General features: G+C 40.7%; 1 protein-coding gene across 5 annotated transcripts in view; it reads right to left on the minus strand.

Annotated features, from left to right (window-relative positions):
- LNPEP (leucyl and cystinyl aminopeptidase) overlaps positions 1 to 13,481 on the minus strand; it is a 73,630-nt gene extending 60,149 nt beyond the window's left edge. The window contains exon 1 of one of the 5 annotated variants that reach the window (XR_012832919.1): positions 12,968 to 13,448. Coding sequence is in view for 2 of the 5 variants with exons in the window: in XM_075739281.1 (XP_075595396.1) it covers positions 12,968 to 12,986 (19 nt within the window). In the remaining 3 variants the exon portion in view is untranslated. Of the gene's footprint in view, positions 1 to 12,967 lie in introns of all 5 variants that reach the window. The other 4 variants (XM_075739282.1, XM_075739284.1, XM_075739281.1 and 1 more) reach the window with 4 other exon arrangements.
- Between the last annotated feature and the right edge of the window lie 2,390 nt (positions 13,482 to 15,871).

Genomic DNA, 15,871 nt, shown 5'->3' on the forward strand with positions numbered 1-15,871 from the left:
GGAGAAGGGACGAAACAATCAGAAAGGGAGAATAGTGGCCCATGTGAAGGGAGACTGACGGGGACCAGGGGAATCCACCCTACTGAATCCACTGGTTATAATGAAGCTAGGGAAGGAGCAAAAGAAGGTAGAATTTCTGGTTGACACGGGGGCAACATATTCGGTTTTAAACCAAGCTTTGATGCCCCTGGGAAACAACTGTATTATGGTAAAAGGGGCAACTGGCCAAAGTGAAAAGGTGTATTTTTGTGAGCCTCTGAAATATAAACTGGGAAAACAGTGGGGCATCCACAGATTCCTATACATGCCCAACTCCCCAAAGCACTTTTGGGGAGAGATTTATTGGAGCAATTGGGTGCAATAATTAAATTTGAAAAGGAAGAGATTACTCTGGAGGTAAATGATCAACACTGTATCCAAATAATGAGTCTATCCCTAGCTAGTGTCCCCACAGAAGGAAAAATCAGCGAAGAAATCATGAACCAGGTATACCCTGGAGTATGGGCCACCGATGTGCCCAGGAAAGCAAAGAACGCTTCACCTGTTGAGGTCAAACTCAAGGAAGGAAGGCAGCCGGTAAGAATCAAGCAATATCCCCTGAAGAAGGACCACAAGGAAGGAATCCGGCCAGTGATAGAAAATTTTCTACAACTAGGATTACTAAAGGAATGTGAGTCCGACTTTAACACTCCCATATTACCTGTCCATAAGCCCGATGGATCATACCGGGTAGTCCAGGACTTACGGGCTCTAAATAAGATAACTGAAGACCTCTACCCGGTAGTGGTAAATCCATATACCTTGCTAACTGTGCTGACCCCTGAGCTAACCTGGTTTACTGTTTTAGACTTGAACGATGCCTTCTTTTGCCTCCCTCTCCATAAAGCCAGCCAGAAAATATTTGCATTCGAATGGGAAAATCTTAAAGTGGTTGTAAAACTCAGCTTAGTTGGACGGTGTTACCACAAGGGTACAAAAACAGCCCTACTATATTTGGTAATCAACTCGCAAAGGATCTTGAGTTCTGGGAAGTGCCGCCTGAGGAAGGGAAACTGTTACAATATGCGGATGATATCTTGATTGCCACCAAGGCAAAGGACACTTGTATGACCTGGACAGTGAGTCTGCTAAACTTTTTGGGGCTCCAGGGATACCAGGTATCCAAGAAGAAGGCCCAAGTAATGCAGTGCAAGGTGATTTATCTGGGCTATGAAATCAGTGCTGGACAAAGGACTTTGGGATAGGCCCGGAAAGAGACAATATGCCAAACCCCGAGACCACAAACAGTGAAAGAGTTATGAACTTTCCTGGGGATGACTGGGTGGTGCCGACTATGGATCTGTAACTATGGACTGCTTGTTAAACCCCTATACGCACTAACAACCACTGAGCAGAAACCCCTTAAATGGAGCAAAGAGACCATACAGGCCTTCGAGCTGCTAAAGAAGGCTCTGATGTCGGCCCCAGCCTTAGGACTCCCAGATGTGAGTAAGCCGTTTTTCCTTTTTTTCCCCATGAGAAGCAGGGGATTGCCCTAGGAATACTAGCGCAAGATCTGGGCCCGTATCGATGAGCAGTTGCCTACTTTTCCAAACAATTGGATGCAACTGCAAAGGGTTGGCCTGGATGCTTGCGAGCGGTTGCAGTACTAAACATCCAGGAAGCCCGAAAATTCACCCTGGGCCAGAAAATGACTGTGTTGGTGTCCCATACAGTATCTGCAGTACTGGAAGTGAAAGGTGGACACTGGCTTTCCCCACAAAGATTCTTGAAATATCAAGCTATAATGGTAGAACAAGATGATGTGGAGATCGTAGTCAATCTAACATTGTCAATCCAGCCTCTTTCCTCAGTGGAAACACAGGGGAACCATGACTGTCTGGAGACCATCGAAGCAACATATTCGAGCCGTCCGGACCTGAGAGACAGTCCTATGGAAAACACAGAAAACTGGTTCACGGACGGAAGCAGCTATGTCCTAAGCGGTAAAAGGCATGCCGGATATGCCATCACCACCGGCCAGGAAGTAAGAGTCTGGGCCTTTGCATATGAATACCTCTGCACAGAAGGCAGAAATAATTCCCCTGACTCGTGCCTTGGAACTGGCCCAGGGCAAAGCTGTAAATATCTATACAGACTCGAAATATGCCTTTGGAGTCGTGCATGCGCATGGAGCAATTTGAAAGGAAAGAGGATTATTGAACTCACAAGGCAAAAACATCAAGCATGCGGAGATCCTGAAGCTGTTGAAGGCAGTCCAACTCCCTGAGAAAGTGGCAATCATGCACATTAAGGCGCACCAGAAAGTGAACTTGGAGTTGGAAAGAGGAAATGAGCTGGTGGACAGAGAGGCAAAACAGGTAGCCAAAACAAAGGTAAAAACAGAAGGGGCTTTGGTCCCTGACAGGCGAATCTCCCTAGAAGGTAAGCCAGAATATACCAAGGAGGATCAGAAGCTTATCACAGATCTAGAAGGGTCATATAATAAAGAGGGGTGGACTCTCACCCCACAAGGGAAACTAATCATTCCCTCCTATCTAACGTGGTCTCTGATAAGGGAAGAACATAGCAAGAGGCATTGGAGGGCAGAGGCCCTATATAAACACCTAATTAGAGAAATTGTAGCTAGGAATCTATACACCACTGTGAGAAAAGTAACTCAACAGTGCGATGTTTGCCTCCAGGCTAATCCCAAGAATACCCCCAAACCAGAAATGGGCCAAATTGGGAAAAGCAATGGGCCTGGGCAGCAATGGCAGATTGATTTTTCAAAACTCCCAAGAAAAGGGGGGGTATCGATATTTATTGGTATTACCTGATACCTTTTCAGGTTGGCCAGAGGCATTTCCTACAGGACAGCCAAGGCTCGGGAGGTAACCAGAACATTAATACAAGAAATAATACCACGCTTTGGGGTCCAGCAACCATATCTTCTGACAGAGGACCACATTTCATCTCAAAAATAAGCTAACTTCATGGTTACCAAACTTGTCATGGTTAAAACAATTGTTTGTTATGACAATAGTGTTAATCATGTTAATTTTAATGTTATGTATCGCATTTCGATGTATGGTATGGTGTTGTATGACATCGACGGACTTGTACACCGAATGGAAAAAGAATCAGTTACGACAAAAGCTTGAATCTAATAGATATTTTGAAAAATTAGATAAAGAATCACTGTACTAAAAATCCAAAATGGTAAAGATGTAGTAAAAGAATTTACTAACTCTTGAGAAAAGGGGGGAATGAGATAAGGGAGGCACGAACTTTGTTTCCACACAAGTAAACTTAAAATAAACAGAGTGATTAAGAATAGTTTACACATATCACAATGATGAGAGGAAGAACCAAGGACAGAATCCCTGACGCAGTAGGAAACAACTTACAAGACAAACCAACCTTGCGGTCTGGAAAAGGATCAGGGAGAGTACTGCGCCTGCGTAAGGGAAGAAGGTCGAAAGATTATGAAGGGGATGATATTTACTTCATCGTCAGAGACCACCCTGACTAGAAGACACTACGCATGCGCCAGGAGGAGGAGTTGGAGAAAAGCTAATTTTAATATGAGACAGGAATGTATCATGAATAAGTATATTACAAAATCCTGTAATCATGCAATCATATAAGCGTATAAATTCAGAGCAAATCACTGGGCTAGGGGCACACGATTGTGGTGGGGCGACCCCCCCCGTGTTGCCCAGCACTGAATAAACACACCTACTTTACAACCTTCTCAGTTGTGGAGTCTGCTTTCCGCACATCATTTTCAACAACCCTGTGCAGCACCACAGGCTTGAGGAAGAGTGGCTGCAAAGCTGCCTGGTAGGAAAGGACCTGGGGGTGAGCCAGCAGTGCGCCCAGGTGTTAAATAACAAACAGCAATTTTAAAAATTGCTTTTTTGTTCTTCTAAAATACCACCCAACAGAAGTTATATAGGACTTCTTAAATTTTGCCCACAGACAACTGATTTACAGCATAGTCAGTAAATAAACCCAGTTGCTATTTTCACGCACAGTACATAGACACAGCTCTCTGGGACATAGAAAGTCATGTTCAGAAAGAGAAGAAGGGCACTGGCACAGACGCTTGATGATCACATGCAAAACCCTGAATATAGTGGGAAACCTATGCAAAATCCTAAAACCTCATGCTTTGGCGGGTCGCGCAAGCAGTAATGTTTCTGATTGTTGCCTCACCCTCCCTGAAGAAAGGGAGTGGGAGGAGGAACCTCAAATAAATGTGATATTTATTCAAAGTCTGCATGAAAGCAAATTACTCAACTTAATAGATTTCCGGCCCTGAAGCTCACAGAAATACTCTATGCAGTGATATCCTGTATGGATCCTGTAAGAGACAGGCATAACTTTCTTAAATTCAAGATATACTCAAATCTCCAAGTGCACATGTTTACAGGGGAAAAAAAAAGAAACTGAAAACTTACTTCTGAAATCTGGTATTTGAAAGATACTACACTTCATTAGTCAAACACTGTGTGAAACATAAATTTCTATATTTTCAAAACTCTTGCCCCAAAATTGCACATTGCTGAAGCAGTAATTACAGTCACACTTTGATATTGCATTACACTATTTATTCTTGAGGATAAGTATCAACAGGTACCTCATACATTAAAACTTACAGAATTCAACAATGCAGTGATTTTTGAAAAAGCAGGCTTTTAATTTTAAAATCTTTCAGCTTGCTCTAAACCAGGTACTTTTTGGTTTATGGTCATTATTTCTTGTCATATCAATGTAGTTCTTCCTTCTATAATAGAAAAGACTGCCTGCACTGTTATGCTTTGGGCTGTCCCCAACTCGCCTATAAAATAACTGTATTACTTGTTTGGAGAGAGGCAGGGGGAGGAAGAAAAAAGCTCATCTTATCTTTTCTAACATGCTTGTTTAGCAAACAAAGCCTGTATCAGCAAACACGTTAGTTATGCTAAGAGTCTGACTAAACGTTTCTACTATGTCTCCCTAACTGTTCCATGCATTTCAAATTCCTTCCAAGTAAGCAAATAAGTATATTCTATACAGAAGTATTTGCTGTTACTAAAGGAGAGTACACAATGCCCATCATGTAATTTAAAATCAGCATCTATCCACAGTAAGAAAACATACATTTATAACCTTTATACATTTATAACTCAGTTTAGAAACAAGCAGACAAGTAGCCAGTGGAATATCAGGGAAACCAGAGGTCCTGTGTGAAAGCATTTTGGGTCTATTAGTTGTAAATGCAAAAAGAGGTAGTTGAAGTCCTCAGTTTCTACGACATTTCCACAGGTACAACTAAAGGTTCAGTGGCTGTAGCTGAAGCACCCCTCTCCAGACAAGCAGGATCCAACAAACAAACCCACATTTTCTTTATAAATGACATTTATAAAGGGCATCCATTTTAAACAATCTGATGCTTGTTTCATTTGGGTTTTTTGTGTCTTTTTTTTTTTTTTAAAGCAATAAATTTGAACTATCATACCCTCTCATCTTGAACTGTTTCTAAAAAAACAACACCATGTGCCTTCTGGGTTACTACCATTGCTTAATACACACTTGACAACTCCAGTCATAATACTACACAAAACCGTTTGTGGGTCACAACCAAGTATTGCATGTTCACTGCTTCAAAACCAGTATTTCATCTTACAGAAGCAATAATGTCTAAAGGTGCCAACAAACATGGGCAAAATACATTAGTATATGCTAATGAGTTCCCAGAAAATCCATGAATGTGATAAGCACTAGTCGGAAATATAATGAATATGTATATTAACACAGTATAAATACTTGCTAGTTTTGTCTTTTGGGTGTGCATGTTAGGTGGAGTTATCCCCCGTGCACCCAGCACTGCAATAAAGAATGCCTGCTTTCTGAAACTTCAAAATAAGTCTTAGAGAGTGAATTATTTTGCTGCTTTCCGGTAACACAGGTGCCGTCCCTCAACATAGCAGTAGCCTGAACTTTTGCCAAATCAATCAACAGAGATGCCAACAAGTCAGTTGCTGTGATGAAGCTTGCTAGTCTAATCAGTGTACATAATGAAGGACAAACACGGCATTCCTACCACTGCAATGCAGGCCACCGTCATAGTAGCATCACAATACTGTAATCACAGTAGATAGATATGAATGTTTCCTTGGGTTTTGTTTTTCATTTGTTCAAAGTTTAACAGGTTGCATGCTTTTAAACATTATTCGTTCGTATTTTTTCTCTTTTGCTTTTTAATTGCTAAAGTGCCTATTTTGCAATGGGTCCTTTAATTATTTTCCAGTTGTTTGTACAACAGTACTTTACATACACGTATTCACACTTATGAGTACTCAGGTGTGCCAGAAGAGATGCTGAGGCCTCATTAATATCTCCATCAATGATAAAAAGAACAAATTTGGATAACAAAACTGACAGCTTGTACATGCTGCATTCACAGTTCCATTTTCTGAAAACCTGCTCTTTGTCCTTCTCTTATAATGGTTTACACCTCAGAAGTAATGAGGCTTCTAAAGTATTCTGAGGCATTTTGGACTCCCACAAATACAAGCCTGGCCATTTCCAGAAAGTTTGGTTTACATACATGAAAAACAGTTACAAGTGATTCTATTGATGTGTTATCAACTCATTATTACTGTAAAATAAATTGTCACATTTTATACAAAAGAAAGGCTTAAATAAAAATCAGTGTTAGGCCCTGAAGCAGTAGGTGAATTAGGCACATTCTTAGTTTTAAACACAGCTGTTTCCCCATAAAAGTCAATGGCACTGTGACGGAAGTATTTATACAAGAATTCCAGTGTTTGCAGAACTGATTCCTTCAATGTCAAAGAGTCATTACAATCCAAGAAAAGCTCTCTGCACTCAGCTATGCTTACTAAAGCACAGTGAAACAGACTCCTCCAAACAGCTTGATGGGAGCTTCAGTGGGAAAAAAACATCCCAAAATCAAAACCCACCTTATCTCCACGTGAGCAAACAAAACACTGAAAGTGTCTCACATTTCAATGGAATCAGGATTCCTTTCTCTCAGTTTTCACTCGGTGTAGTAAAGACGCAGCAGTACATTACTATACATCCTGAATAACCCAACAGATGAACTGGCCACTGAGATCTTCTTTGAATGTCTTTTGTGAGGCAACCTTCATGATGGAATAAAACATCATCTATGCACCAGGGAGACAAACTGAGCAGAACCCAACGCACCATATTACCTTGAAATTCCCGTCTCATCACCTGGATGAGTTTTCCAGAGCTATTCCCTCCCCTCCTTCTTTCCCATTTCCTTCAAGAGTCTCCATCTGTTTTCCCTCTTTCTTCCTGGCTACAAGGTACATTATCTTTTTGTGATTCTTACAATTCAAGATTAATATACTTCCACTATTTAAAATATGAAACCCAGTCAAAACACAGCTATTATAAGATAGATATGTACTTTTAAAAATGCTTACAGGCACTTAAAACCCAGCTTACAAAAAATGCTGGTGTATTTTAAAAGTTAATTTGATGTTATTTGAAGGTAATGTTGGATAGAAGTCTAAGTAGTAGCTGCCATGCATACAAATTTCTCTGATAGACAAAGGAATAATATTGCTCTCACTCATAAAAAAATCTTAATGGTTTTGCTCTTCTACACAATCTTCGCTTTTGTACTTAATGAAAAAAAATATTGTCCATCAGAGCTGGATATTCACTGAACTTCCTTCACTCGAATCACTGAGTGAAGGAGGAAGAGGAAAACTTGAATTGTCTGAATGCAGCTGTATTCTTCACTAGTGAAATCAGAGACATGCCTTAAATAGAGGTAAATTCAGCTTCTTTGTAGGTAAGTATTATATCAATGCCCATCAAATGTTAAAAAAAATATTCTGATTAGTTAAACAAACAGAAGTGGTTTTATCCTAGCTTTTATTAGTTTTCAACATTTTCTACAGCAGTTGTTGCAGGGCTTTATCTAGCACACAGGCACATAGCCTCACAAATATCAAACACAGTTTGCGTCACCTTCCCCAAAAAGATTACAAGACAGTCCTGGAATACTTGTACAGGTGGATACTGAGGTCAACGTAAGTTTTCAACATTTTTACCTCATGAGATATCATGCAGATACTCAGTGGCTTCATTCATTCTACAAGTGTAATACCATCTCCTTAGTGGAAAAATACTAACAAACAATCCATGGTGAACATCTATACTCATCTTCAGACATTCTTTTAAAAAGGAAAGAGATTTCCAGTCTCTTTCCAACTCAGTGTTTGGTCTTGCCAAAATAAAACATTTCAAGCAGATTAAGCTCTTTCTCTCTTCTCTCTTCATATGTTCATCTACTTTCCTCATTATTCTGATAATCAAATTGCTTTATGCTTTATAACAGGTGCTGGACTACTCTGTTCCAGATATACTGCTAATACACCTAGATCCCAGCTTGTACTGTAAACTGCCAGTAAAAGAAAGTATATATGTAAGTATTAGTCTGTGTATATACATTAATAGAGCCGAGAGAGGGATGATTGCTCTCTCAGCTACACAGACTACATTCGAATTACTGAATTAACTCCTGAGCGTCCAGGCTAGACAGGGAGTTCACAGAAATGCAATAAAAGAAAATACACATCCAACTTATTTTGAAAGCAGGTTCCTTTTTTAGCTTAGCTGACACAGGAACACAAGATACAGATGCTACAACACAGTTTGTGGAAAAATAATATCCAGTAACATGCACTTGAACAACATAAAACTCACATTTAGAAACAGATGCCATCAGTATGTTTTTCTGTCAGTAATATTTGACTAGAGTAAAATGCTGGGATATGCAAAACATTGCCGGGGGAAAGACACTGAGAACAGATCTCTTAGATTTTTTTTATCTACCATCTTAGCAAAACAGATTACTAGGTCTGTTGTTGAGGACTGAATAATACAGTGTAAAATGAACAGGAACTCTTCTGTTCCATGACTCAACTCTATACAGTATTGTCAGTTAAGGGTATGCCTGCCCCAATAGACTTAGGCTATGCACACAAAATACGCTCCTGCAATCTCCAACACATTTACATACTGAACAAAACTAACACAAAGAAAGAAAACATTTCAAAATTGACAGGAACTAGCTGAAATAACTAGATTTTGCACAAGACATTTTTCAGTTTGTAAATGACATTACCTAACTTGCTTTATTTCTACTTTCTACAAAACAACCCACTTCGTCCCATGAGAGCCTTTTTATTTTGTTCATCGGTTTAGTTATGTAAATAATTTCAAAGTTTCCATTTGCTGTGTAAAAAAAAAAATAAATAAATCATTCAAGAATGTCAGTGAAAGTGAATGTCACTTGCATTTCAGCAGATCATCACAAGTTACTCCTTCTGCAGTTACTTGTTTATGTATGTCACCTGTCGTAAGTGAGAAATACTGTAATAGCTCACTTCTACATTTTCCTTTCATCTCAAATGGAAGAGTTCCATGTTTAATGTATTAAACAGGAAAAGATGAAATAATCTTTCAGAAACACATACAATCTAAAATTATAAGCAAAAGGCTTGCAAAATATTTTGTAATATTGTCCAAAAGAGAGATGCCCCAAATTTCATGACATATCCCCTTTAGTCAGTATTTCACCTTATTTTGCTTTTTTTAAGTGAAACTGTTTAGGTAAGAAATTACTAGTCAGAATTAATAAATTCTGCTCATTAATTTGCAGTTCCTAATTCAGAAGAATTTGAGATTACATACCTTACAAAAAAAATTATGTGCAACAGTAAGGAAGTTTTCCATATACTTTTAATTACACTTTGATTATTCATATTTCTGGAAAGGTCTCAAATTAAGAATAGTCATGTAAGATAAAAAGAATTTGTCTCAAAAAATAAAATCTTACCAGTAACCATTTCTAAAACATGTATTAGTTATTAATTTATAACATTTATTACATTTCAGGGGAAGTTCAGATTGGACATTATGAAACATTTCTTCACTGAGAGGATGGTTGGTCACTGGAACAGTCTTCCCAGGGAAGTGGTCACAGCCCCAAGCCTGTCAAGAGTTCAAGGAGCATCTGAACAATGGTCTTAGTCATATGGTTTAGTTTTAGGTAGTCCTGCAAGGAGCAGCGAGTTGGACTCAATGATCCTTATGGGTCCCTTCCAACTTGAGATATCCTATGATTAACTCAGCTATTCCAGGCCCTAAAAATAGATCTGCAATTAACTGTTCTTCCAGAGCAAAAGTCCTCACACATTATCTCCAACTAAACTCCTGGGCAGATGAGATGGCATAGCAGAGATCTCTCCAAAGAGGACTGGATCTAACGCTCCAGTACAGGGGTGAGGAGTGAGGAGGGTGAAGTCAAAAAAGAAATTTTAAATATTTTTATTTAGGTTATCTGAGTATTTCCACTGGAGAAAGTATTTAAACATTAAAGAGTTCAGCACACCCACTAGCATTTCAAGGAAAGGATAAGGGTTTCTCTGACTTTTGAAATTATTTATAGCTGTGGTTATGGTTTTAATTAAAGAAAAGAAAAAACCCACCAAATATTGAATTAGAAAAACAGTGATCTTCCATATCCACTTCAGTGCTTTTGCTGCCTTAAAGACTATTTTAAGATACATATTCATTCTGACAGAGCTCTACATCAGTAAAGTAAAACAATAAATTGTTTTCTTGTCAGTTTGACAAATGGGCATCAGAGTTCTGAATCCAACTGAAATGCCTTTGGAAAATCTTAAGATTCAGCCTGTTCCCTCTGTTTCACAAGAGTAAAAGCCCCAAAGAACTCAGAGAGCTACAAATATTATATTGTAAGCTTCCTGTGATAGCCATCTTTTCCTCTGAATTTACACAGCACTTTGCACAGGATATGAACATACAGACTCCCAAACAAAACTCCTTAGTACTATATTAAAGAAAACAAAAAACCTTTCTGTTTACTTAAAAGATTTGATGCCCGCAAAAGCTTCCAGCTCACCAGCTACAGAAGTGAAAACTACTCAAAAAGCTAATAGTATAAGCATTCTCTTCACTTCAGATTTTAGCAGCTGTTATTGAGCAACAAACATGCCTCAAGATCATTAAAATAAGGAACAACGTGTCTGCTGTAATGTTTGCACATTCTCTTTAGTGCCCCTTCCAGCAGAGCCAGCTTTCTGGAGGAAATTTATTGACCAGCTTCAGCTCCACATTTTCTTCCAAATGATCTCACAATCATCTCCAGACTTTTCACTTCAGGCAACAAAATTAGGAAGCTCTGTGCATGAACTTCGCTTCTCAGCAATAGCACCTTTGAGCTGTATGCTCAGGCCCCCCCTCTTCCACTTGCATGGATAAAGAGCAGATTTTTTTTATGTTTTGTTGCACAATGCAGTAACAGTATTATGTCAAAAAGATTTTTAAAGTTATAGTAACATGATGGCTGTGTCTCTCAAAGGGGACAGACTTAGCAAGATGACCTTAAAAAAAAGTTCTCCCCAAAACTGCATTACTATTAAAGACAAGGTCTTTTTACCTTGCATACAGAAATGCAGATTACAACCCTGTGACTGTAATAAACTGCAGTTGAAAGACCTTCTACTAAGGCCAGGATAAAGTACAAAACCAAAACATCAACTGCTTGTACAAACTGTAATTTTAACATGACAAAAAAAACCCTCTATAGAAATTTAATTTGAAAAAAAAAAAAGGGGGGGGGGGGTGTCCATCTTGCTATTTAAACCAACAAAATACGCCCAGAGCCCATAACCTTTGGATTCTAAAACCAGCAGCATATAAAAGGATAGGGAATTTTTAGCGTATTTGAGAAGAGGAAAGCACAAAGCAATGACAGAATATTTCTCAAGTGAAACAGAACATTTACTTTTGACTGCATGGGTTTTTCCTGAATTTGGCAGAAGTTTTGTACTCTGAACTGGCAGGTCACTGAGGAGTTAAAATATAACGCAGCAAGTTCTACCTCATGCTTTAGCTATGGCTACCCAGCATGCTTGTCATTTACCAGACCAAAACCCACCTGTAAGAAAAGTGCTGCATTTTCAACAGTAAGGCTGTTGTTTTACCAAGTGTCCTGTCTTAATTTCATATTTGGCTACGGTCTTATGTCTAACCAAACATACTTTAGATGCAGTTTGATCTGCGAGCTTCATTTCCTCCTCTGCCCTGGATGGCTATAATGTGTTACTAATACAGAAGCAGCAGTAACATGTACTTCAGACGGCTTCACTCTAGTCACAAGTGCAGGATGCACATACTGCTTTATCACGATGTCAACAAACATCTCAAAGCCGCAACCACCTCGTTTTCTCAAGCACTTCCGTCAATGCACGGACCATTCTGAAAGCTTTCTGGCTTCCAGGAACACCCTGAAACATTGTTTCAAACACCCTAGATCCTTCTGTATTTTATTTCTCCTTTCTTTCGCTGGAAGGAGACACTGTGTAGAGTGCCTCGATCAGGGAAATGGTATAAACAGAGGGTCTGGTTCCTCCTTCTCATCAGTGTGTCATGATGGCTTTGGCACGCTGAACGCATGTAAGCCTCTTTCCTCGGAGCAATACATAGCGAGAGCACACCTCTGTATAAAAGTTGCCCCGGCTTCGTAGTGTCCATTACCTGTCACCGTGAGACTATGGCCAGGCAATAAAAAGCACAACGGTACCGAAAAAGAGAGGGAGCCTCCTCTCTCCTTCCTAGTTAAAGATATGTATGCCTAATTAACCCAAATAAAGCAAGATGTGAGGTAATTTCCCAGTCGCGGACCATGGGGGGCTGCACGAGCAAGAAGCCTCCCCTATTCCTCTGGGCAAGCAGCTCCCGCCGGGAGCAGCCCTAGCTGCGCCCGGGCCCTGCAGCGCGGGGGCCCGCCCGGGAGCGCCTCTGCCAGGAGGCAAGGCAGGCCTGCCGCGGAGAGGCCCCCCGTCCCGAGCTCCGCCGCCGACTCGGGGTGTGCACGCTGGCAGCGCGGCGCTGCTGTGGTACTCACCGCTAGGAAACGGCTCCATTTTCCTCCCAGAATCCACCCTCAGCCCGCGACAGGGAAGCCCTAGCGAGGGGGAGAAAAAGACGCGGAGGCGCAGCCACGACTCCTCACTCCTCCTCCTGCCGCCGCATGTTTCCAGGACGGGCGCTGCTTGGGGCTCCGCCGGGCTACTGCTGCCCACCACACCACAGTCACTGCCCACCGACCCTATACCGCCTCTCCAGTGCGCTCAGTCCGCGGGTCCACGGTCAGCAGCTTTCTCGGGGAAAAGAACCCGCACCAAACACCTTCTATCCGGACCTCGTCTCCTGCTTCCCTCTCAGCCCTGGCTTGACCACGTTGCACCGCCTACTCCTCACACAGACCCGCCTTTCCGCCCGCCTCACAACCGGGGAGGCCGTGGCAGGCGCTCGATGAGGCGAGGCGTCCTGCGCGGTTCTTTGAACCGCGGGGGAAGAAGGGTGGGAACGTCGCTCCTCTGCCCTTTGCTCGTTTGCGGTGCTTCGTGCACGTCAACCGAATGCCGGCTGCCGCCCTACAGCTGCAGAGGCGGAATGACCCGGCCGCAGTGGTATCCGGGCGCTGCCACAGGCCTCCGTGTGGCTCTGGGGCGCCCCGGCGCGCTGCCCAGAGGCCTCGCACGCTCGTGACGGCTGGGTTGGTCGGGTCAGGCCAGCTTTCCCTGCATGTCACCGCTGTGCTCCGTTCGTCGCCATTTACCCTTAATTTTTATTTATATCCTTCTTACTGCCTTACCTGACCTTTCCTACCTGACCACTACACTTCTGCTATCATGTGACTGACTAAATACCATTTTTTTCTTTAATATGGAAAATTTTTAATTGTTGATTGCTGGAAAAGAAGAAAACAGGAGTTGATTAATCTTGAAAAACTCCAAATCTAAAGGCCCTATATTTATTTTGCTAAAAAAAACTCAGAAGAAATCTAAGTTTAAGAGAGGGAGGAGGGAGGGGAAGAAGGCCAGAGGTCCACAAGAGCACAGGCCCTATTCCCAGACCTGTACCAGGTCCCACTCTGTTATAAACCTAGAAGTCAACTTTTTTTCACACCTTAGCGTAAGTGTTTCACACCGTTACACTGACAACCCTGTAGCATAAACTTGGTTGTAGTTACGTTTCACACCAAGTCCTTGGAGATTAATACTAGCCATAATGTTGGGCACAGCGCTATATGAGTTTTAACGACCATTTATTCAGCAACATGTTCTTTGACACTCCTTAACGTATGACAACAGCCCATCCTCAAAAGAAAAACTTGTATTATTAAATTCTAAATCAGCAAAGCATTTCTTTTAATAGCATGATGTCACCGAAATTCGGGAATGAAAGAAAACTCCTTAACACCAATTTAGCATTAAGAGGCAGGCATTTACTTTTATTGCAGCGCTGGGTGTCAGGATGATAGTTCCTCTAATCAGGCACACCTAATGCTGGTTCTCTTGTCATATTTGTACACAAATGTTACAAAGATTACAAAGTGGTACACTCCCCGTTCCAATAATTGGTTCATATTTCTTCGCCTAGTATGCAAACTAGAACACATGCTCAGTTCCTTTCTCTGCCTCTATCTTTTGAGTAGATGGTATAATTTGGGTAGGGGGCTTATGGGTCGGTGGTCGTGGGGACCCTGGCCCAAATTACCTTTCCCCTAGTTTCTCAGTATTTCGGTGTTGGTAATTGTTTGCTATACATCTCAGAAAGATAAGGATGTTGCTGGAGGCAATTAATGTCCTCACTTTCTGCAAAGTATGTACATAAGGACCTTGAAGTGTCTTGTAGCTCCTCCTTTTTCTCATGATGTATAGCAGGTGCTCGTTCTAAGAATCGTTAGCCTTCTACCTAAAGTAATAATGAATAGTTTCTTATCACATATAATACAAGTAGGCCTTCATTACAGGCCTTTCTTCTTGTCTACATTTTCTTATTATGTATAATATAAGCAGGCCTTCGTTACAGGCCGTTCTTTTTGGCTACAATGACATGTTCTGAGACCTTTCTCTTCTAAGCACTGACACTGCCTGGCCTACATTTAAATATATTAAAGAAATGCTATAATCATATAGCTGACTCTGCAGTGCTGGGATCCTACGCAGTGTTGTGCAGAGACTGCAGAGAGGCCCGAATAACTTTTTTTGTGCTCCTCATGACTTGTTTTCAGCATTCTTCATTTTTGCCAATCCAAAATCCTTAATTACTATGCTGCACCTCTGTGAAGCAGAAGAGTTAAAATAAGATCATGCAGAAATTTCCATATCTCAATTTTCCTATTAAAATCAAGTTTTAAGAGAATACAATGGGGACTACTCATACAGATGAAGTTAGGTACAGGGATCATTTCACGGTACCACCTATTTGCCTCTGTCCGATATTAGAAGAATAAGGGTTTCAGTGTAATTTTGTATAACATCATTTAAAACAGAATTGAATGGAATTGAAGCTCTAGCTTTGCTGAAGTTGTTAAAAAGTCAGAATTTCTACAATATGACAAAACACCCCCCTGTATTCAAAAGTTACAGATAATTTTCACCATAAAATGCAGGTTTTAGTTACAGTTTAGTAATATGAGTGATTGATAAAAGTGAAGAATGTTAAACTGGTTCTTTTTTCAGGCATTAAGTCAACTATTACCACAATGTTGTCATCTTATATATATATATATATTTTTAAGATGTAGAATAAAACATTTCTTTAATTGCTCAAAGTCCTAAACATATCCTTAAAGCATCTGCAATGACATATTTCACTTTCGTTTGGCAGCCTCCATTCAGCAATATCTTAACTGAGTCTTTTCCATGGGGTAAAATATGATTGCTAGGAAGCCTGTCTCTTTCTCATCTTTGAAGACCTGCTTTCCCTAAAGAATGCTTGAGATATTTCAGCTTTTAGA

The sequence above is a fragment of the Balearica regulorum genome, chromosome Z (assembly GCF_011004875.1).
Source record: "Balearica regulorum gibbericeps isolate bBalReg1 chromosome Z, bBalReg1.pri, whole genome shotgun sequence".
NCBI lineage: Eukaryota > Metazoa > Chordata > Aves > Gruiformes > Gruidae > Balearica > Balearica regulorum.